This window comes from Nerophis ophidion, linkage group LG19 (genome assembly GCF_033978795.1).
Source record: "Nerophis ophidion isolate RoL-2023_Sa linkage group LG19, RoL_Noph_v1.0, whole genome shotgun sequence".
NCBI lineage: Eukaryota > Metazoa > Chordata > Actinopteri > Syngnathiformes > Syngnathidae > Nerophis > Nerophis ophidion.
The window spans coordinates 35,994,805-36,017,179 of NC_084629.1; the positions used below are offsets into that span (position 1 = coordinate 35,994,805).

Genomic DNA, 22,375 nt, shown 5'->3' on the forward strand with positions numbered 1-22,375 from the left:
ACAATCAACAATGTCCCCACAAAGAAGAGTAAAAACAACTGAAATATTCTTGATTGCTAAAATAAAGTAGATTCGGGAAATACAATTCAAAGACATGAAACTGTTACAGGAAAACACCAAAAAAAGAGAAAAAGCCACCAAAGTAGGAGCGCAAGACAGGAAGTAAAATACTACACACAGGAAAAACACAAAAAATAAATCAGGGTGTGATGTGACAGGTGGTGACAGTACACCTACTTTGAGACAAGAGCTGTATTGATGCATGCTTGGTTATGCTTTAAAGTCATATCCTCAACCTCAAACCTCCGAGGACAAAGCTACGAACAATGGGAGACCGGGCTTTCTGCTCTGCCGCTCCCAGTCAGTGGAACACTCTCCCTGACCACCTGAGGGCACCTCAGACTGTGGATGCTTTTAAAAAAGGCTTAAAAACACTTCATTTCAGTTTTTGTGTTGATCAAAGTACTGGTTATCCTTTCTTTTTCTTGCTGAAATTTGGTGACTTTTCCTCATCTAGGGTCATGAACTGGTGTGTAAAATCTGGACATTTTGATGTGTAGTGGAATGTATTTCAGAGTTTGTATACAAAGATGATGTTGCGGGTCATTTTGACCCAGGCGCTTTAATGTGGGTACATAGCTGTTCAGATCCCCCCAAAAAACATGTCTCCTTGATGTACTTTTTACTTTGATGTAAAACTGCTTGTATTTTGATTGTCCCTGAGACCCAGAGCCAGGTTCGTGAAAAGAGGGAACTTTCTCACACTTGTCCTTGTCACTGTTCTCATGTCATCTTTTTGACAAACTCACCAAAAATGAGCTCCAGAAGGATGACATCTGAGTCAAAATTGACCCTTGATATAATACAATCGATGAGGTGGCGACTTGTCCAGGGTGTACCCTGCCTTCCGCCCGATTGTAGCTGAGATAGGCGCCAGCGCCCCCCGCGACCCCAAAAGGGAATAAGCGGTAGAAATGGATGGATGGAATTAAAAATGTATTGTATGTCACTTTTCTAAATGTTTATATAACTTAAAATAAAGTTGTTATTGGTTTAACCTGTTTTCTTGACTGTTTTGAGTGTATTTACACAGTATGGGTCAAAATGACCCGCAACATAATCAATGTCATTTTTTCCAAAATAATACTAGGGTTAAAAAAAAAAAAACCCTTTTTCTTAGATGTATGCATACTACTTCTAGCTATTAGCCTGCTGTAGTTTTTATTTATTTTTATTATTTTTTAATTTAATTTTTTTAATACACTGCAGCACTTTAAAGTTGTTTGCTCAATATAAAGTGCTTTTTACAAATGAAATATACCGTATTTCCTTGAATTGCCGCAGGGCATATAGTATGCGCCTGCCTTGAATTACTGCCGGGTCAAACTCGCTTCCCAAAATAATTAGCGCATGCTTAGTATTACCGCCTGGTCAAAGTCGTGACGTCACGAGTGACACTTCCCCTCTCATCATTTTCAAAATGGAGGAGGCTGATTTCAATACCGGTAATTTGAAATCGCATAAAGGGAAGAAGATTAAGAGCTATTCAGTAGGATTTAAGGTCCAAGCTTACATCACACTCAAATTTTTACTGCATACCTTTGGTAATTTTGACAAGAACAAGAAAGTTTGATCACATTACGCCTGTACTGGCTCACCTGCACTGGCTTCCTGTGCACTTAAGATGTGACTTTAAGGTTTTACTACTTACGTATAAAATACTACACGGTCTAGCTCCATCCTATCTTGCCGATTGTATTGTACCATATGTCCCGGCAAGAAATCTGCGTTCAAAGGACTCTGGCTTGTTAGTGATTCCCAAAGCCCAAAAAAAGTCTGCGGGCTATAGAGCGTTTTCCGTTCGGGCTCCAGTACTCTGGAATGCCCTCCCGGTAACAGTTCGAGATGCTACCTCAGTAGAAGCATTTAAGTCTCACCTTAAAACTCATTTGTATACTCTAGCCTTTAAATAGACTCCCTTTTTAGACCAGTTGATCTGCCGTTTCTTTTCTTTTTCTTCTATGTCCCACTCTCCCTTGTGGAGGGGGTCCGGTCCGATCCGGTGGCCATGTACTGCTTGCCTGTGTATCGGCTGGGGACATCTCTGCGCTGCTGATCCGCCTCCGCTTGGGATGGTTTCCTGCTGGCTCCGCTGTGAACGGGACTCTCGCTGCTCTGTTGGACCGCTTTGGACTGGACTCTCGCGACTGTGTTGGATCCATTGTGGATTGAACTTTCACAGTATCATGTTAGACCCGCTCGACATCCATTGCTTTCCTCCTCTCTAAGGTTCTCATAGTCATCATCGTCACCGACGTCCCACTGGGTCATTATTGTCACCGATGTCCCACTGGGTGTGAGTTTTCCTTGCCCTTATGTGGGCCTACCGAGGATGTCGTGGTGGTTTGTGCAGCCCTTTGAGACACTAGTGATTTAGGGCTATATAAGTAAACATTGATTGATTGATAATCGCCGGAGTGAGAAGAGGTTTTAAAATACCGTAATTAGCGCATGCTTACTTTTACCGCATGCCTTTGGTAAGCGCAGGAGTGAGAAGATGTTTTAAATTAATTAGCGCCCCGGCGGCAATTCAAGGAAATACGGTATTATTATTATTATCCAAAAATAGTAACAACAACTTTGTACTGTCGACTGAGTTTCGTTTTTTGATTATTTCGGCTGGTGGTGTGCCTCTGGTTTTTTTTAACGCTCAAAAAAGGTTGAAAAACACTGGTCTACATATGCTAAAAGAAAAATCTAAGGAAGACAATCCCTCTGCCATCTTCCAATTGTTTTTTTAATATATAAATCGCCCGCTTGAATATTATCTCGTCTTCTCCGACTCTCTCGTCGTCATTTAAGGCAACACTTGCCTTGACCTTAAAAATTAAAAATTTCCAGGCCTGGATTCAACAGGATCACAATCCTGTCAATTGTTGGACCTCAATTTGTTTAACTGCGTTGGAACAAGCACTACGGCACTGTTCTGACAAATGTGCAGGTCTGGAGGTTTGCATTACCTTGGAGACCAGGAAGCCTTCCATGTACTCCAGTATTTTCTTGGGGTACGCGCCAGCATCGGGTGTCGCCACGGTCGAGTCCATTCCTTGTCCTGTGACTCGAACGTCTGGAAAGTGGAGAAGAAAGCAGACTAAAGTGCCCACCCGGCAGTGGTAGCAGTGGGCTAAGCCGATTAAGACTTTGGTAACCCAGATTAGACCTGGGGCTCACTTCAAACTAAACAATGCGGTTTTGTTCACCGTCACTCACGCTCCAGTGGGAATTTCATTTTAGAGATGGTCTATTTGATCGGTCTTTTGGTCGGAAGAACATTTGCCCAGTGTATCAAAGACCCTGAGGATGAAGTAGAACAGAGATTTACCTGGTTCAGGTGCAACATCATTTTAATTTTCCTGAAGGAATTCACCTGAAGGAATCAATAAAGTACTATCTATCTACAAACCCCGTTTTTATATAATTTGGGAAATTGTGTTAGATGTAAATATAAACGGAATACAATGATTTGTAAATCATTTTCAACCCATATTCAGTTGAATATGCTACAAAGACAACATATTTGATGTTCAAACTGATAAACATTTTGTTTTTTGTGCAAATAATCATTAACTTTAGAATTTGATGCCAGCAACACGTGACAAGGAAGTTGGGAAAGGTGGCAATAATTACTGATAAAGTTGAGGAATGCTCATCAAACACTTATTTGGAACATCCCACAGGTGTGCAGGCTAATTGGGAACAGGTGCGTGCCAGGATTGGGTTTAAAAACAGCTTCCCAGAAAATGCTCAGTCTTTCACAAGAAAGGATGGGGCGAGGTACACCCCTTTGTCCACAACTGCGTGAGCAATTAGTCAAACAGTTTAAGAACAACATTTCTCAAAGTGAGATTGCACAAAATTTAGGGATTTCAACATCCCTATATCCCATAATATCATCAGAAGGTTCAGAGAATCTGGAGAAATCACTCCACGTAAGCGGCATGGCCGGAAACCAACATTGAATGACCATGACCTTCAATTCCTCAGACGGCAATGTATCAAAAACCGACATCAATCTCTAAAGGATATCACCACATGGGCTCAGGAACACTTCACAAAACCACTGTCACTAAATACAGTTTGTCGCTACATCTGTAAGTGCAAGTTAAAGCTCTACTATGCAAAGGGAAAGCCATTTATCAACAACATCCAGAAACGCCGCCGGCTTCTCTGTGCCCGAGATCATCTAAGATGGACTGATGCAAAGTGGAAAAGTGTTCGTTGTCTGACGAGTCCACATTTCAAATTTTTGGGGGAAATATTCGACATTGTGTCATCCGGACCAAAGGGGAAGCGAACCATCCAGACTGTTATCGACGCAAAGTTCAAAAGCCAGAATCTGTGATGGTATGGGGGTGCATTAGTGCCCAAGGCATGGGTAACTTACACATCTGTGAAGGCACCATTAATGCTGAAAGGCACATAAAGGTTTTGGAACAACATATGCTGCCATCTAAGCGCCGTCTTTTTCATGGACGCCCCTGCTTATTTCAGCAAGACAATGCCAAGCCACATTCAGCACGTGTTACAACAGCGGGGCTTAGTAAAAAAAAGAGTGCGGGTAGTTTCCTGGCCTGCCTGCAGTCCAGAGCAGTCTTCCATTGAAAATGTGTGGCGCATTATAAAGCGTAAAATACGACAGCGGAGACCTTGGAATGTTGAACGACTGAAGCTCTACGTAAAACAAGAATGGGAAAGAATTCCGAGGTGGCGACTTGTCCGCCCTATTGTAGCTGACATAGGCACCAGCGACCCCCCCCCCCCCGCGGCCCCAAAGGGAATAAGCGGTAGAAAATGGATGGATGGGAAAGAATTCCACTTTCAAAGCTTCAATAATTAGTTTCCTCAGTTCCCAAACGTTTATTGAGTGTTGTTAAAAGAAAAGGTGATGTAACACAGTGGTGAACATGCCCTTTCCCAACTACTTTGGCACGTGTTGCAGCCAAGAAATTCTAAGTTAATTATTATTTGCAAAAAAAAAAAATAAAGTTTATGAGTTTGAACATCAAATATCACTCCACGTAAGCGGCAGGGCCGGAAACCAACATTGAATGACCGTGACCTTCCATCCCTCAGACGGCACTGTATACAAAAAGGACATCAATCTCTAAAGGGTATCACCACATGGGTTCAGGAACACTTCAGAAAACCACTGTCACTAAATACAGTTGGTCGCTAGAGCTGTAAGTGCAAGTTAAAGCTCTACTATGCAAAGCGAAAGCCATTTATCAACAACATCCAGAAACGCCGCCGGCTTCTCTGGGCCCGAGATCATCAAATATCTTGTCTTTGTAGTGCATTCAACTGAATATGGGTTGAAAATGATTTGCAAATCATTGTATTCTGTTTATATTTACATCTAACACAATTTCCCAACTCATATAGAAACAGGGTTTGTATCTGTAAAGGAGCAATGACCTTCTAGACAAGCTTTGGTTTTAGTTCAAATGTCTAAACGTCAATTTATTAATTTTATTACAACTACCTTATGTAGAAGATGCACCAGGATGCCACACAGTACACATTCAAAAACTAATCCAGTTAAAAGCACCATCTTTGCACCGACACAATGTAAAGCCTCCTAACGTTCCCATCTTGGTCTACGAGTCGTTCGGTGTTCACACCTTGTCTCTCGGTTACATTCGAATCAGTTCATTAAAAAAATATAAGTCTTTCGAGAAATAGAGATCTTTGAACCCCTAAAAAAAAAAAAAAATTTGCTCCTGTGGTTCGAAATCCTGAGTCTCCAGAGCTGATGGGGGGAAAAAAAATCAAATAAAAACCAGTGTTAGAGGCAGCTTAGAAAAGTCTTCCAAGTTCGTATTGGGGAAAAAGAGCAGCATTCGAGTTGTTAGCGGTGGTCCCGAGGCTTGTTGGGGGGCTATTTTGAAACGAGATATTCTGAGCTTTGTGACTATAAAGGCTCCCATTTGTGATGAGTAATCAAGTACCCAATAAACTAATAAGCGTGCCATGTAGAACTAAAGTGTTCCCCATAATACACTTCCGAGTTAACCATTTTTAATTTCAATGTTTTTCCCCACCCAAGCCATCACAAATTAAAAGGAAACTGCACTTGGAATTTTGATCATTAACAATCCTTATGTTAGAAAAGAACACATGTGATTTTCTTTATTTAATGCATTTTAAGTCGTAAAATACGGCAAGTACGAAGTGGCAAAGATTGCAGCGAATGGGACCATAAAGTCCTCTAAATAAACATCCAAAAAGTGGCAGTGTTTTTATAAGGGCTAACGCAGAGGAACTACTTTTAGTGTATTTGTTTTTCACTATTTTTTAATGGTTGTTATCGGAGAAAAAAACCCACAAATCAACCGCACCGTCTTATAAGCCACAAGGTACAAAGTGTAAAGAAAAATGTAGCGGCAAATTGTCCGGAGTTTACGTTGTAATTATACTAACTGACTAGCTAGCTCATGCTGCTTTATTGAGCTGCTGCATCGCCTCTTAGTAGGTGAAAGTTAAATCTACATTGTAAAACATGCTTCTCACCTGGAGAGTAGAAGGTTGTGGACATAAACCCACAAGTTGGTCAACTTTGACATCCAACTTAGACCCGTAGCGGGTGAGAAAGACACGAAAAGACACTATTTTTACCTTTTTATTTATTTATAAATGGTTGATTTATATAGGCTAGTAAGGTAAAGTGCTGTACCTGACAAGTTTCGGCTACCTTGCTTCTGCAGCCTTCATCAGAAGCAAGGTAGCCGAAACTTGTCAGGTACAACACTTTACCTTACTAGCCTATACAAATCAACCATTTATAAATACACGTCAGGCTTTATCCCAGTGAGAGCAGACATTGTACAGTGAGTGATTGTTTATTTATGTTTATACATCTTGTTTATGACTTAGCAATACTGCTACGTGATGCTTAGTGTTTGACTAAAGCTGCACAGTACCGTATTTTACGGACTATAGGTCGCAGTTTTTTTCATAGTTTGGCCGGGGGTGCGACTTATACTCAGGAGCGACTTATGTGTGAAATTATTACCACGTTACCGTAAAATAGCAAATAATATTATTTAGCTCATTCACGTAAGAGACTAGACGTAAAAGATTTCATGGGATTTATCGATTAAGAGTGACAGATTGTTTGGTAAACATATAGCATGTTTTATATGTTGTAGTTATTTGAATGACTCTTAGCATAATATGTTAGGTTAACATAGCAGGCACCTTCTCAGTTGGTTATTTATGCCTCATATAACGTACACTTATTCAGCCTGTTGTTCACTATTCTTTATTTATTTTAAATTGCCTTTCAAATGTCTATTGTTGGTGTTGGATTTTATCAAATAAATTTCCCCCCAAAAAATGCGACTTATACTCCAGTGCGACTTATATATGTTTTTTTCGGCATTGTCGGCAGGTGCGACTTATACTCCGGAGCGACTTATACTCCGAAAAATTCGGTAGATCCTTATATTCAGAATCAAAAATAGAAGTTTCTGGTTCGTCATGTGTCCCGAATTGGTCTCTACTGTTGTCTTTGAAAAGTGATGCGTCCGTGAATACACCGCTGTATGCCTATAAAATAAGCAAAACACATAATTATTATGAATGTAACTACTACATTACATATATACTTATAGTGGGTATATAAAATTATGGAGGTTTTTACAGTGTTTTATAGGAGACTTCCATTGGCTGACTTTTGCTAGCATTTATTTACGAGTTAGAATGCAAAAAGACGAAAATCTAGAGTGTTCTTGTCTTGCATATGGATTGTGAAAAATGAAGAAAACTAATCAGGAGTGATAGGACCTGCTCAAGTGTTTATCTTCTGGGGTGACTCCTGTCTCTGCTGTGGCTGTGCCTCCTGTATCCACGACTGTGGTGACTCCGGTCTCTGCCCCTGCTGCTGCTCCTGGAGCTCCCTCGGCTGTATTTCCGGCGGCTGTCCATGCGGCTCTTCCCCCGGCTGTAGCTCCTCCCACTGCTGCTCCTGCTTCTGTCCCGGCTGGAGCTGGCGCTCCGGCTGTAGTGGTTGTGGCTCCGCCTCCCGCCGTTCCTCCTGCGGCGGCTGGAGGTCCCGTGGCGGCTGGTGCTCCGCCTCCTGTCGCCGCTGGAGCGGCGCCTCCTGGAGCCGCGGCGTCTCGCGTTCTCCTCGCCGAGGCCGCTCTTCACGCTCTCTTTCTTCTTGACGTCGTCACTTCCTTTCTTTTCCTTGGTTCCTCTGCTTTTCCGGGGAATCTCGGCGGGAGCAGCCGTTTTGGACATGCCCTCCGCCGCCTTCACGCCGTTCACCTGGCCCAGGACCACGAGGGTGACATTCTGCCTTGCCGCGTCAGAGGACGCCATGCTTCCTGCAGGGCCGGCCTGATCCTGCGACGCAGGGTCTTCTGCGGGTTTCTCGCAGCTTTTCTTCAACATGTTGGAGAGCAACTTCTCTCGCAGCTCCTTCTCCCGCCGCTGGAGTTCAAGGGCGCGCTCCTTCTCCAGCTCCACCCTGAGGAGCTCCTCCTGCTGCCTGAGGAGCTCCTTCTGCTTCCTGCGGCGGGAGGCCTCCAGCTGCTGCCTGCGGGCCACTTCCTCTTCCTGTCGGGCCTTCTCCTGCTTTTCCCGGGCCTCCTGCTCCGCCCGCTCCTTTTCCAGCTGCTGCTGCTTGACGGCCTTGGAGGGACAAGATGCAAATTACAATACAACACACAATAAAGTTGATCACAATTCATCTATTTCTTCTTCTTGGGGCGGTTGGTAGAGCGGCCAGGCCAGCAACTTGAGGGTTCCAGGTTCGATCCTGGCTTATGCCATCCGAGGGGCAAGACACGTTACCCACCTGCTCCCAGTTAAAAATGTAACTTAGATATTTGGGTTTCACTATGTAGAGCGTATTGAGTCACTAAAGAAAAAGCGCTATATAAATGGAATTCACTTCACAATTCACTTCTTCTCCGGCCGGATTTTGCCGCACTTTGTAGCTTCCACATTTTTCATCCGATTCAAAGCATTCAAAATCGCATTTTTTCCCTTGACAATGTCCAAAAATTCCCAGATTTCCCAAGACACTTTTCCCATTTAAAATGAATTTATAATTTTTTCAAATTTCCTTCATTTCCGCATTTTTCAAGCGATTCAAACCAATCCACTTTCAACATATTGCACTCGTACTAGAATTTTGTTTTTCCAAGTTAAAAAAAAAAATGCCAGGAATTCTCAGATTTCACGTTTTTTTCACACTTTTTTGTGAATTATATTTTATATAGCGCTTTTCTCTAGTGACTCAAAGCGCTTTACATAGTGAAACCCAATATCTAAGTTACATTCAAACCAGTGTGGGTGGCACTGGGAGCAGGTGGGTAAAGTGTCTTGCCCAAGGACACAACGGCAGTGACTAGGATGGCGGAAGCCGGAATCGAACCTGCAACCCTCAAGTTGCTGACACGGCCACTCTACCAACCGAGCTATGCCGCCCCATATATTTTTCTGTCATTTACTCCTTCCAAAGTCCGAAGTTATTTGAACTGGAAAATTCCCCGGTTATCCCGAAATTCCAGGAATTCTATAATACAATTTCTCAATTAAAAATGTTGCTACTTCAACATTTCTCGACTGTTTTGAAAAATTCCAACACCAATCATATTAACTCATTCAGAAAATTTAAGCTTTTTACCATTTTCAAAAAAGTCCCTTTTTTTCCCGGAATTACCAAATTTTGATAAAATTCCCATTGAAATTAATATGACATTTTTCAAAGTTCCACAACTCCCATATTTTTATCCGATTCAAAGCGTTCCAACTTCAAACTGTTCAGCCTATTCGGGAGTCGCAGGCTTTCCCTCGACAAATTCCAAAAATTCACAGATTTTTTTAGATATTTTCCCCATTCAAAATGAATTGGACATTTTTCAGATTTCCATCATTTCCGCATTTTTCAAGCGATTCAAACCAATCCATCTTCAACATATTGCACTTGTCCTGGAATTTTGTTTTTCCAAGTTAAAAAAAAATTCCAGGAATTCTCAGATTTCACGTTTTTTTCACCCTTTTTTCTATCGTTTACTCCTTCCAAAGTCCGAAGTTATTTGAACTGGAAAATTCTCCGGTTATCCCGAAATTCCAGGAATTCCGTAATACAATTTCTCAATTAAAAATGTTTCTACTTCAACATTTCTTGACTGTTTTGAAAAATTCCAACACCAATCATATTAACTCATTCAGAAAATTCATGGTTTTTTTTTACCATTTTCAAAAAAATTCCCTTTTTTTCCCGGAATTACCAAATTTTTATAAAATTCCCACTGAAATTAATTAGACATTTTTCAAAGTTCCACAACTCCCACATTTTTATCCGATTCAAAGCGTTCCAACTTCAAACTGTTCAGCCTATTCGGGAATCGCGGGCTTTCCCTTGAAAAATTCCAAAAATTCACAGATTTCCCGTGACATTTTTCCCCTCCAAAATGAATTAGCCAATTTTCAAACTTCCATCATTTCCGCGATTCAAACCAATGCACGTACAACATATTTCACTCGTCCTGGAATTTCAAACTATCGGTTTTCCAAGTTTAAAAAAATTCCAGGAATTCTCGATTGGTACCTAGCCGCAGAAGAATTTTTAATTATTTTTTATTTAATTAAATAAATGTATTTATTTTTATTAAATCAACAAAAAAAACCACAAGATACACTTACAATTATTGCACCAACCCAAAAAAACTCCCTTTTTCATGACCAACAAAAAATAAAAATTAAATAAATAAAATAATAATTCTCAGAATTCCCGTTTTTTCACCCTTTTTTCTGTCGTTTACTCCTTCCACATTTCTTCAACCCACTTCAACCGTTCCACTGTCAAAGCATTCCGCTTAATCAGGACACAAATCGAAGTTATTTGAAGTGGAAAAATTCCCTGTTTTTCCTGAAATTCCATAATACAATTTCCATCCATCCATTTTCTACCACTTATTCCTTTTGGGCTCACAGGGGGTGCTGGAGCCTATCTCAGCTGCAATTGGGCGGAATTTCTCAATTAAATATGTTACTACTTCAACATTTCTCGACCGTTTAACTCATTCAGAAAATTCGCGTTTTTTTTTTTTACCATTTTCCAAAAAATTCCCTTTTCTGCCGGAATTTCAAAGTTTTCATGAAATTCCCATTGAAATGAATGGGACATTTTTCAAAGTTCCACAACTCCTACATTTTTATCCGATTCAAAGCGTTCCAACTTCAAACTGTTCAGCCTATTCGGGAATCACGGGCTTTCCCTTGACAAAATTCCAAAAATTCCCAGATTTCCCGAGTCATGTTTCCTATTCAAAATGAATTGGCTATTTTTCAAACATCCATCATTTTCGCATTTTTCAACCGATTCAAACCAATCCACCTTCAACATATCCCACTCGTCCTGGAATTTCAAACTATCGTTTTTCCAAGTTCAAAAAATTTCCAGGAATTCTCAGAATTCCCGTTTTTTTCACCCTTTTTTCTGTCGTTTACTCCTTCCACATTTTTTCCACTGTCAAAACATTCGTCTTAATCAGGACAAAAATCTAAGTTATTTGAACAGGAAAAATTCCCTGGTTTTCTTGAAATTCCATAATACAATTTCTCGATTAAAAATGTTACTACTTGAACATTTCTTATTCGTTTAGAAAAATTCCAACACCAACCATATTAACTTATTCAGAAAAGTCACGTTTTTTACCATTTTCCAAAAAATTCCCTCTTCTGCCGGAATTTCAAAGTTTTCATGAAATTCCCATTGAAATGAATGGGACATTTTTCAAAGTTCCACAACTCCCATATTTTTATCCGATTCAAAATGTTCCAACTTCAAACTGTTCAGCCTATTCGGGAATCGCGGGCTTTCCCTTGACAAAATTCCAAAAATTCCCAGATTTCCCGAGTCATGTTTCCTATTCAAAATGAATTGGCTATTTTTCAAACATCAATCATTTTCGCATTTTTCAACCGATTCAAACCAATCCACCTTCAACATATCCCACTCGTCCTGGAATTTCAAACTATCGTTTTTCCAAGTTCAAAAAATTTCCAGGAATTCTCAGAATTCCCGTTTTTTTCACCCTTTTTTCTGTCGTTTACTCCTTCCACATTTTTTCCACTGTCAAAACATTCGTCTTAATCAGGACAAAAATCTAAGTTATTTGAACAGGAAAAATTCCCTGGTTTTCTTGAAATTCCATAATACAATTTCTCGATTAAAAATGTTACTACTTGAACATTTCTCATTCGTTTGGAAAAATTCCAACACCAACCATATTAACTTATTCAGAAAAGTCACGTTTTTTACCATTTTCCAAAAAATTCCCTCTTCTGCCGGAATTTCAAAGTTTTCATGAAATTCCCATTGAAATGAATGGGACATTTTTCAAAGTTCCACAACTCCCATATTTTTATCCGATTCAAAATGTTCCAACTTCAAACTGTTCAGCCTATTCGGGAATCGCGGGCTTTCCCTTGACAAAATTCCAAAAATTCCCAGATTTCCCGAGTCATGTTTCCTATTCAAAATGAATCGGCTATTTTTCAAACATCCATCATTTTCGCATTTTTCAACCGATTCAAACCAATCCACCTTCAACATATCCCACTCGTCCTGGAATTTCAAACTATCGTTTTTCCAAGTTCAAAAAATTTCCAGGAATTCTCAGAATTCCCGTTTTTTTCACCCTTTTTTCTGTCGTTTACTCCTTCCACATTTTTTCCACTGTCAAAACATTCGTCTTAATCAGGACAAAAATCTAAGTTATTTGAACAGGAAAAATTCCCTGGTTTTCTTGAAATTCCATAATACAATTTCTCGATTAAAAATGTTACTACTTGAACATTTCTCATTCGTTTAGAAAAATTCCAACACCAACCATATTAACTTATTCAGAAAAGTCACATTTTTTACCATTTTCCAAAAAATTCCCTCTTCTGCCGGAATTTCAAAGTTTTCATGAAATTCCCATTGAAATGAATGGGACATTTTTCAAAGTTCCACAACTCCCATATTTTTATCCGATTCAAAATGTTCCAACTTCAAACTGTTCAGCCTATTTGGGAATCGCGGGCTTTCTTTTGACAAAATTCCAAAAATTCCCAGATTTCCAGAGTCATTTTTCCTGTTCAAAATGAATCGGCTATTTTTCAAACATCCATAATTTTCGCATTTTTCAACCGATTCAAACCAATCCACCTTCAACATATTCAACTCATCCTGGAATTTCAAACTATCGTTTTTCCAAGTTCAAAAAAATTCCAGGAATTCTCAGAATTCCCGATTTTTCACCCCTTTTTCTGTCGTTTACTCCTTCCACATTTTTTCAACCTACTTCAACCGTTCGTTCCACTGTCAAAACATTCCTCTTAATCAGGAGAAAAATTTAAGTTATTTGAACTGGAAAAACTCCCCGGTTTTCCTGAAATTCTATAATACAATTTCTCGATTAAAACTGTTACTACTTGAACATTTCTCGTTGGTTTGGAAAAATTCCAACACCAACCATATTCACTTATTCAGAAAAGTCACGTTTTTTACCATTTTCAAAAAAATGTCCTAATTTCCCGGAATTCCCAAATTGTACCATGAATTGATTAACTTAAACAAGTTGAAAAACTTATTCGGGTGTTACCATTTAGTGGTCAATTGTACGGAATATGTACTGAACTGTGCAATCTACTAATAAAAGTATCAATCAATCAATCAATTCATGAAATTCCCATTGAAATGAATGGGACATTTTTCAAAGTTCTACAACTCCCACATTTTTATCTGATTCAAACCGCTCAAACTTCAAACTGTTCAGCCTATTCGGGAATCGCGGGCTTTCCCTTGACAAATTCCAAAAATTCCCAGATTTCCCGAGACATTTTTCCCATTCAAAATTAATTGGCCATTTTTCAAACTTCCCTTATTTCCACATTTTTCATCCGATTCAAACCAATCCACCTTCAACATATTGCAGTCGTCCTGGAATTTCAAACTATCGTTTTTCCAAGTTCAAAAACATTCCAGGAATTCTCGGAATTCCCGTTTTTTCACCTTTTTTTCTGTCGTTCCATATTTTTTCAACCCACTTAAACCGTTCCACTGTCAATCGCAGTTATTTGAACTGGAAAAATTCACAGTTTTTCCCGAAATTCCATAATACAATTTCCATCCATCCATTGTCCACTGCTTATCCCTTTCGGGGTCACGGGGGATGCTGGAGTCTATCTCAGCTACAATCGGAAGGAAAAGAGAAAAAGTCACCAAAATAGGAGCGTAAGACCAGAAGTAAAACACTATACATAGGAAGACAGCAAAAAAATCATCTATGCAACATTTTGACCCAAAAAAAACATTATGGGGACAAGCAGTAGAAAATGGATGGATGGATGTTATGTAGACCACAAGGAACGCCTGGTCTGGTGCGCCCAATGGTATGGAAAATATGGTACAGGGTGTCCCGCAGTTAAGGCGGCCGCCTAAACAACAAAGAGCCACCGCCTAAACTAAAGTCTTAAAAAAATATGTATATTATTTTATCATTTGGTGCTAAATTTAAGTCTTGACAAGCTGCTGCGCTTCGTACTGCCTCTGTCAGTACGTTTCTGCAGCACCCAGCATTGTCCCACCCACACAGCCATCTGATTGGTTACACGCAGAGCGGTAACAGCCAATCAGCAGTGCTTATTCAGAGCGCATGTAACAGCCAATCAGCAGTTCGTATTCAGAGCGCATGTAACAGCCAATCAGCAGTTCGTATTCAGAGCGGTAACAGCCAATCAGCAGTTCGTATTCAGAGCGCATGTAACAGCCAATCAGCAGTTCGCATTCAGAGCGGTAACAACCAATCAGCAGTGAGTATTCAGAGCGCATGGAGTCAGTCCTCACGGCAGAGGCAGGCAAACAGGAGAGACGGTGTGGGTTAGCAGAATGGTGTTTAGCAGGTGGGTATAATGCAGCGGACTCTCCCCAAATTATAATAAACACCTGCGAGTCAACTACTAGTAACATCACTATAAGCCCGGTGACGTTCTATAAGCGACATAAGTGGTATTTGGGCGACGCCCTCTTCCCCCTTAACTAAGGATGCAACAGTACTCGCTATAATACTGCATTTGACAATCTGCCTTCAAGGAAAAAAAACAGTGTAATTTTTTTTCCTGCATTCTAAATCGTAAATAAAAGCTACAAAAGTCAGCTAACAATGGAGCAAATGAAAGTTGCTTTTTGCGCCTATAAAGCGCTCTAATAAAAATCTAAAAACCTCCATCAAGGTTTTGTATACACACTGTAAATATCTATGTAGTATATAGTAACATTCATAATAATTTGTCCAGAGTGTACGACGCCTTCCGCTCGAATGCCGCTGAGATAAGCCCCAGAAGGGACAAGCGGTAGAAAAATGGAGGGTTGGATGGATGGATGGATAAACGTGATTGGATATGAAGAAATTATTCATGATCATTGTTTTGGTCCTATTGCCCCACCCCAGTTCCTTAGCTTTAGTTCTTGCAACTTGGTTGATATACAAGTGGCTGTATGTAAATAGAGCATTGCTGGCTTTTTTGGGGGGAGCTTTAGAGGCGGCGTAGATTAAACCCATTGGTTAAATTGTTAACTGCCTCTTACTATTTGTTTTTCACGACTTGGACAGACCAGAAAAAGAGCAAGACGTTGTTTCCTGTCTCAAATAAAGATTGTGAATCCTGGGGAAAACACAACCCAAAAAGTGCAGATAACTTTTTTTAAAATCCATATATTCTAAGAAACAAGATATTATAGTACCGTATTTTCCGCACTATAAGGCGCAGCTAAAAGCCTAAAATTTTCTCAAAAGCTGACAGTGCGCCTTATAATCCAGTGCGCCTTATATATGGGCCAATGTTGAGCCACAACAGGCCTCACAACTACGGTAAGCAGCCGCCAATTTCATGTTCCCGCATAGGAGAAGAAGAGCGCGGTGCCATTTCATTTCCATTTGTGTGATTATGTAAAGACCCCAAAATGGCTCCTATTGAGAGACATGATTTCAGGAAAGCAGGAATTGTCACTGAACTGCTAGACAACAGCAGCGACACGGACTCCATTAACGACGTCTTGAAATAGTGCAAAGCAATAATATATCAATAACTCAACGTTGCTCAAACGGTAATGTCACACAACACAGCACACAAAATAAACATGGAAAGCTCACATTGTTAAGTTATTCCTCATCCACGAATCCTTCTTCTGGGGCGGTATAGCTCGGTTGGTAGAGCGGCCGTGCCAGCAACTTGAGGGTTGCAGGTTCGATCCCCGCTTCCGCCATCCTAGTCCCTGCCGTTGTGTCCTTGGACAAGACACTTTACCCACCTGCTCCCAGTGCCACCCACACTGGTTTAAATGTAACTTAGATATTGGGTTTCACTATGTAAAGCGCTTTGAGTCACTAGAGAAGAAGCGCTATATAAATATAATTCACTTCACTTCACTTCTTCAGTGCCCGAATTAAACATGCCACAAGAGGTCTCGCAACTACGGTAAGCAGCCGCCTACCTTATTTTCCCTCTTAGAAGAAGCGCGTGGTGCATGCTGGGATATATGACTGCGGGAAGCGTGCCGTTTCTGTGTGTTTATGTACAAACCCCAAAATGTCTCCTAAGAGACACGCTTACGACGCAGAGTTTAAACTCGAGGCGATCAGTCACACAGTAGAAGACGGGAATAGAGCAGCAGCGAGAGAATTTAACATTAACAGCTGCGACTCTGACTCGTTTAATGACGACTTCGATGAGACATATTCGCCCAACTGTTTGATTCGAACACTGAAGAAGAAGAATTTGAGGGATTCGTAGATGTGGAATCACTTAAAGGGGAACATTATCACAATTTCAAAAGGGTTAAAAACAGTAAAAATCAGTTCCCAGTGGCTTGTTGTATTTTTTGAAGTTTTTATTTTTATTTTACCGGTCTCGGAATATCCCTAAATAAAGCTTTAAAGTGCTTTATTTTCGCTCTCTGCGAAGACACTGGCCATATCCCTGTGACGTCACACAGTGCTGCCAATGTAAACAAACAATGGGAATACCACAGCAAGATATAGTGTCATTAGCCCGGATTCAAACTCGGATTTCAGCGACTTAAGCGATTCAACAGATTACGCATGTATTTAAACAGATGGTTAGAGTATAAAAATATTGAAGAAGAAACTGAAGCTATTGAGCGAATAGCTATTGAAGCTATTCATAGCCATAGCATGGCCGAATAGCTGCGTTAGCATCGCCGGTAAAATGTGCGGACCAAACGATCAGGACTTTCGCATCTCGTGACACTGGAGCAAATTAAATCCGTCGATTGGTAAGTGTTTTTTTCACATTAAATGTGGGTGGAAGGAAACGTAATATAGTTGCAAATGCATCTACAGGTTATCCATACATCTCTGTGCCATGTCTGCCTTAGCATCGCCGGTAAAATGTGGAGACACTCTGGCACATTCAATGGGGGTCTGGCGGCAGACACTTTGGCATCTTCGGGCCAGTGGTGCAACTTGAATCCTTCCCTGTTAGTGTTGTTACACCCTCCGACAACACACCGTCGAGGCATGATGTCTCCAAGGTTCCAAAAAATAGTCCAAAAAACGGAAAATAACAGAGCTGAGACCTGGTGTTTGTAATGTGTTGAAAATGAAAAGGGCGGGTGTGTTACCTCGGCGACGTCACGTTCTGACGTCATCGCTTCCAGCGCGATAAACAGAAAGGCGTTTAATTCGCCAAAATTCACCCATTTAGAGTTCGGAAATCGGTTAAAAAAATAGATGGTCTTTTTTCTGCACCATCAAGGTATATATTGACGCTTACATAGGTCTGGTGATAATGTTCCCCTTTAATAAAGTGAGCTTTACATGTTTATTTTGTATGTTGTGTTGTGTAACATTATCGTTTGAGCAACGTTGAGTTATTGATATATTATTGCTTTGCACTTTTTCGAGTGTTACTATATTGTGATTGCACCAACGTTTGATTTACCGTAACAGTATCAGACTGTTTTTTACGTGTTTATGGAATCGGGGAAAATAATAAAACAGCGGTTTATTCAGTTTGGGAGTGAAGGGAGTTGTCAGAATGCTGGTTTGTAATCTATTAATAAAGTTTGACTGACCTATCTGACTATTTTGTTGACATTCCTTTTAGCGCAGCTCCATCTAAAGCAGGGGTCGGCAACCTTTACCACTCAAAGAGCCATTTCGACCCGTTTCACAAAATGAGGAAGACAATGGGAGCCGCAACTATTCTCGCCAATACCTACCTGCTGGTGGTCACCCAGATGACAAGAATAAGGGCGTGCTATGAAGCCATTGCCTTAAACACCTTCTACATGTGCAAACTACTTGCCAGCCCAGCAACATGTTGCGAGAGGCTTCCGCAGATGCACGCACACGACTGGAAGGCATACTGGGTGACACAGAGTACACTGACGGTTGTGATATAAACAACTTTAACACTCCTACTAATATGCGCCACATTGTGAAGCTACACCAAAAAAGAATAGAAAAACACATTTCGAGATAAAATCCTCACAGTAACACAACATAAACGCAACACAACAAATACCCAGAATCCTTTGTATCCAAGACACCCCCTGACTATGTTATACACCCCGCGAACACCAAACCCTGCCCACCTCAACCGCGCGGGGAGTATGGGGGGGGGTCGGTGCTTGCGGGGTGTATAACATAGTCAGGAAGTGTCAGGGATGCAAGGGATTCTGGGTAGTTGTTGTGTTGCGTTTATGTTGTGTTACTGTGAGGATTTTCTCCCGAAATGTGTTTTTCATTCTTCTTTTGTGTGGGTTCACAATGTGGCGCATATTAGTAGGAGTGTTAAAGTTGTTTATATCACAACCGTCAGTGTACTCTGGATTTCAGCGACTTAAGCGGTTCAACAGATTACGCATGTATTTAAACAGATGGTTAGAGTATGAAAATATTGAAGAAGAAACTGAAGCTATTGAGCGAATAGCTATTGACGCTATTTATAGCCATAGCAAGGCCGAATAGTTGCGTTAGCATCGGCGGTAAAATGTGCGGACCAAACGATCAGGACTTTCGCATCTTTTGACACTGGAGCAACTTAAATCCGTCGATTGGTAAGTGTTTTTTTCGCATTAAATGTGGGTGGAAGGAAACGTAATATAGTTGCAAATGCATCTACAGGTTATCCATACATCTCTGTACCATGTCTGCTTTAGCACCGCCGGTAAATAGCATGTTAGCATCGATTAGCGTAGCATGTTAGCATTGATTAGCTGGCAGTCAACATCAACAAAACTCACCTTTGTGATTTCGTTGATGTGATCTCGGTCGGCACGCAAATAGCATTCCGTGAATAGCGGGCGCGATGACGTTCAAGAGGACGCAAATAGCATTACGTGAATAAGGGGCGCAAGCACGTTAAGAGTAATATCATCGTAGTCCGAGTGAAAATTGGAGAACGTTGACTCCGGGTGATGTCCGGGAGAAGCATTGAATTCCGCAATCTCCCCGCAACAATTTGGGGGGTCGGCGATTGTGCAGCTGAGCCGCATCAGAGTTGCCAAAGAGCCGCATGCGGCTACGAAGCCGCGGGTTGCCGACCCCTGATCTAAAGGATGCATAACGTAACCCCAGCCCGTACTGTAGCATCTATTCTATGCGCCTTACAATGCGGTGCGCCTTATATATGAACAGAGTTTTAAAATAGGCCATTCATCGAAGGTGCGCCTTATAGTGCGGAAAATACGGTAATTGACTGCAAATAATAAAAGCCGGTAATTTACTGAACAAGAACTATAGGCTAGGGAGAGGAAAGTCTGGGCTTCCCTTCTTACGCTGCTGCCCCCGCAATCCGACCTAGGATAAGCGGAAGAAGATGGATGGAATGAAGAACTATAGGCGTTTATCTTTCAGTACCTTGGCTCTGGCCAAAAGCTCAGCGATGATCCGGATGGACTCCAGGTTCCGCTGGGCGAGAAGAAGCCTCCTTTCCTCCATGGCGATCTTCATTTGAAGCTTCTTCTGCTCCTCCTCTTGCTGCCTCCTCAACCTCTTGAGGTTCCTCCTCTCCTCCCTCTCCTGCAGCTTCTGCTCCCGCTTCCGCTGCTTCTCCTCCTTCTTGCGCTCCCTCTCCTCTTCTTCCTGCTCTTTCTGTTTCCTGCGGAACACCCGGATGTGTCAGCACGTGAGTATTTCTCTGGTTTGAAACGTTCGGTCGTACCGCTCCTGCTCTTTACGTCGCTCCTCCTCTTCCCTCTTGCGTCGCTTCTGCTCCTCTCGCTGCTTCTCCAGCTCCTGCAGCTTGAGCCTCTCCAGGTTCCGCTTCTTTATGGCCGAGTCGCTGAGATGCTTGGTGGTGTCAAAGGTCACCTGGACAGAACACGACATCAAAGGTCAACAAAGCATTGTATTGACGCAGGTGAGAGGGTCGAGGACCTCACCATGTCTGTCACCCGCCATCAGAGCTAAAGTTGACAATCATGTTGTTATTCTTTCATATTTTACAGGGTTAACTAGCTCCAGCATCCCCCGCCACCCTGAATGGGACAAGCGGTAGAAAATCAATGGATGCATGGAACTACAGAGCCAACTTTTACTGCTGCCAATATTTGGCATTTTGACGTATATCGTATCGGCATTTGTTTTGACAACGCCAACAGAACTATACACTATATTGCCAAAAGTATTTTGCCACCAGCTTTTACTCACATATGAACTTGAAGTGCCATCCCATGGGTTTGTCAAAAATGTTTTGGTATCCTAGAGCAGTGGTCCCCAACTTTTTTGTATCCGCGGACCGGTCAAGGCTTAATAATTTTTCCTGCGGCCCGGGGGGGGTCCTTTTTTTTTTTTTTTTTCTTTGTCATGAAAAAGGGACGTTTTTGTCATGAAAAAGGGAGGTTTTTGTGGTTGGTGCACTAATTGTAAGTGTATATTGTGTTTTTTATGTTGATTTAATTAAACAATTTTTTTTTTTATAAAAATGAATAAAATTTTTTTTTTATAAAAATGAATAAAAAGTTGTTCTGCGGCCCGGTACCAATCGGGTCACGGCCTGGTGGTTGGGGACCACTGTCCTAGAGCATTGTAAGATCCTTTCACTGAAACTGAGCTCCTAAAAAACAACCCACACCATAATTCCTCCTCCACCAAATTTCACAGTCCGAACTGTAGCGTTCTCCTGGCAACCTCCAAACCCAGACTGGTCCATCAGATTGCCAGATGGAAAAGTGTGATTTATCAGTCCAGAGAAGGCGTCTCCACTGCTCTAGAGTCCAGTGGCAACATACTTTACACCACTGCATCCCACGCTTTGCATTGGACTTGGTGATGTATGGCTTAGATACAGCTGCACGGCCATGGAAACCCATTACATGAAGCTCTCTGCGTCCTGTACGTGGGCTAATTGGAAGGTCACATGAAGTTTGGAGCTCTGTAGCAACTGACTTTGCACTATAAACTTCAGAATCCGCGGACCCCTCTCTGTCAGTTTATGTGGCCAACCACTTGGTGGCTGAGTTGCTGTTGTTCCCAAACTCTTCACTTTTCCTATGATAAAGTTAACTTTGGTATATTAAGGAGCAAGGACATTTCACGACTGGATTCGTTGCACAGGTGGCATCCTATGACAGTTCCACGCTGGAAATCACAGAGCGGCCCATTCTTTCAGAAATGTTTGTAGAAACAGTCTCCATGCCTAAGTGCTGGATTTTATACACCGGGCCAAGTGATTAGGACACCTGATTCTCCTCATTTGGAAGGGTGGCCAAATAATTTTGGCAATATACCGTATTTTTCGGATTATAAATCGCAGTTTTTTTCATACATATACTCCGGAGCGACTTATGTGTGAAATTATTGACACATTACCGTAAAATATTCAATAATATTATTTATCTAATTCGCGGAAGAGACGAAGAAAATGTCAGCAATTATCAAACAAACGTCAGCAATCGTCACACACATGTCAACCAATAAGAATTCAACGGGGGAGGGTCATGGCAGAAGTGCATTGTGGGTCATGGGAGGCTAACTGCTATATGTTATATGCTACTTCCGTAGCCATTAAAATGGATAATTTCAACGTTGGCGGTAACTTATAAAAACTGAGAAGGGGTGAACAAAAATGGCACCGAAAAGGAAAATCATGTACTGCAGATTACAAGCTGGACGTAGTGAAATATGCAGCAGAAAACGACAAGAGGGAGCGGCGCATACCTTTGGAGTTGGCAGAGTTGTTTAGAAGCGACATCGAGAAAGAAGATTGCATCTAATTTATCGATTAGGAGTGACAAATTGCTTGGTAAAGGTATACCATGTTCTATATGTTAGTTATTTGAATGACT

The 22,375-nt window shown here is 41.3% G+C and overlaps 2 protein-coding genes across 5 annotated transcripts in view; both read right to left on the bottom strand.

Moving 5' to 3' along the window:
• asmt (acetylserotonin O-methyltransferase) overlaps nt 1-3,275 on the bottom strand; it is an 80,593-nt gene extending 77,318 nt beyond the window's left edge. The window contains exon 1 of the mRNA XM_061879906.1: nt 3,021-3,275. Within this exon, the coding sequence (XP_061735890.1) occupies nt 3,021-3,104 (84 nt within the window). The 5' untranslated portion in view covers nt 3,105-3,275. The remainder of the gene's footprint in view (nt 1-3,020) is intronic.
• A 111-nt stretch (nt 3,276-3,386) lies between these two features.
• The window catches only part of akap17a (A kinase (PRKA) anchor protein 17A), a 39,274-nt gene continuing 20,285 nt past the window's right edge, over nt 3,387-22,375 (bottom strand). For 3 of the 4 annotated variants that reach the window (XM_061879910.1, XM_061879909.1, XM_061879907.1), the window contains exons 5-7: nt 20,251-20,399; nt 19,947-20,187; nt 3,387-8,694 (exon numbers count right to left, since the gene is read on the bottom strand). In XM_061879910.1, the coding sequence (XP_061735894.1) occupies nt 7,858-8,694; nt 19,947-20,187; nt 20,251-20,399 (1,227 nt within the window). In that variant the 3' untranslated portion in view covers nt 3,387-7,857. The remainder of the gene's footprint in view (nt 8,695-19,946; nt 20,188-20,250; nt 20,400-22,375) is intronic. The other variant, XM_061879908.1, reaches the window with a different exon arrangement.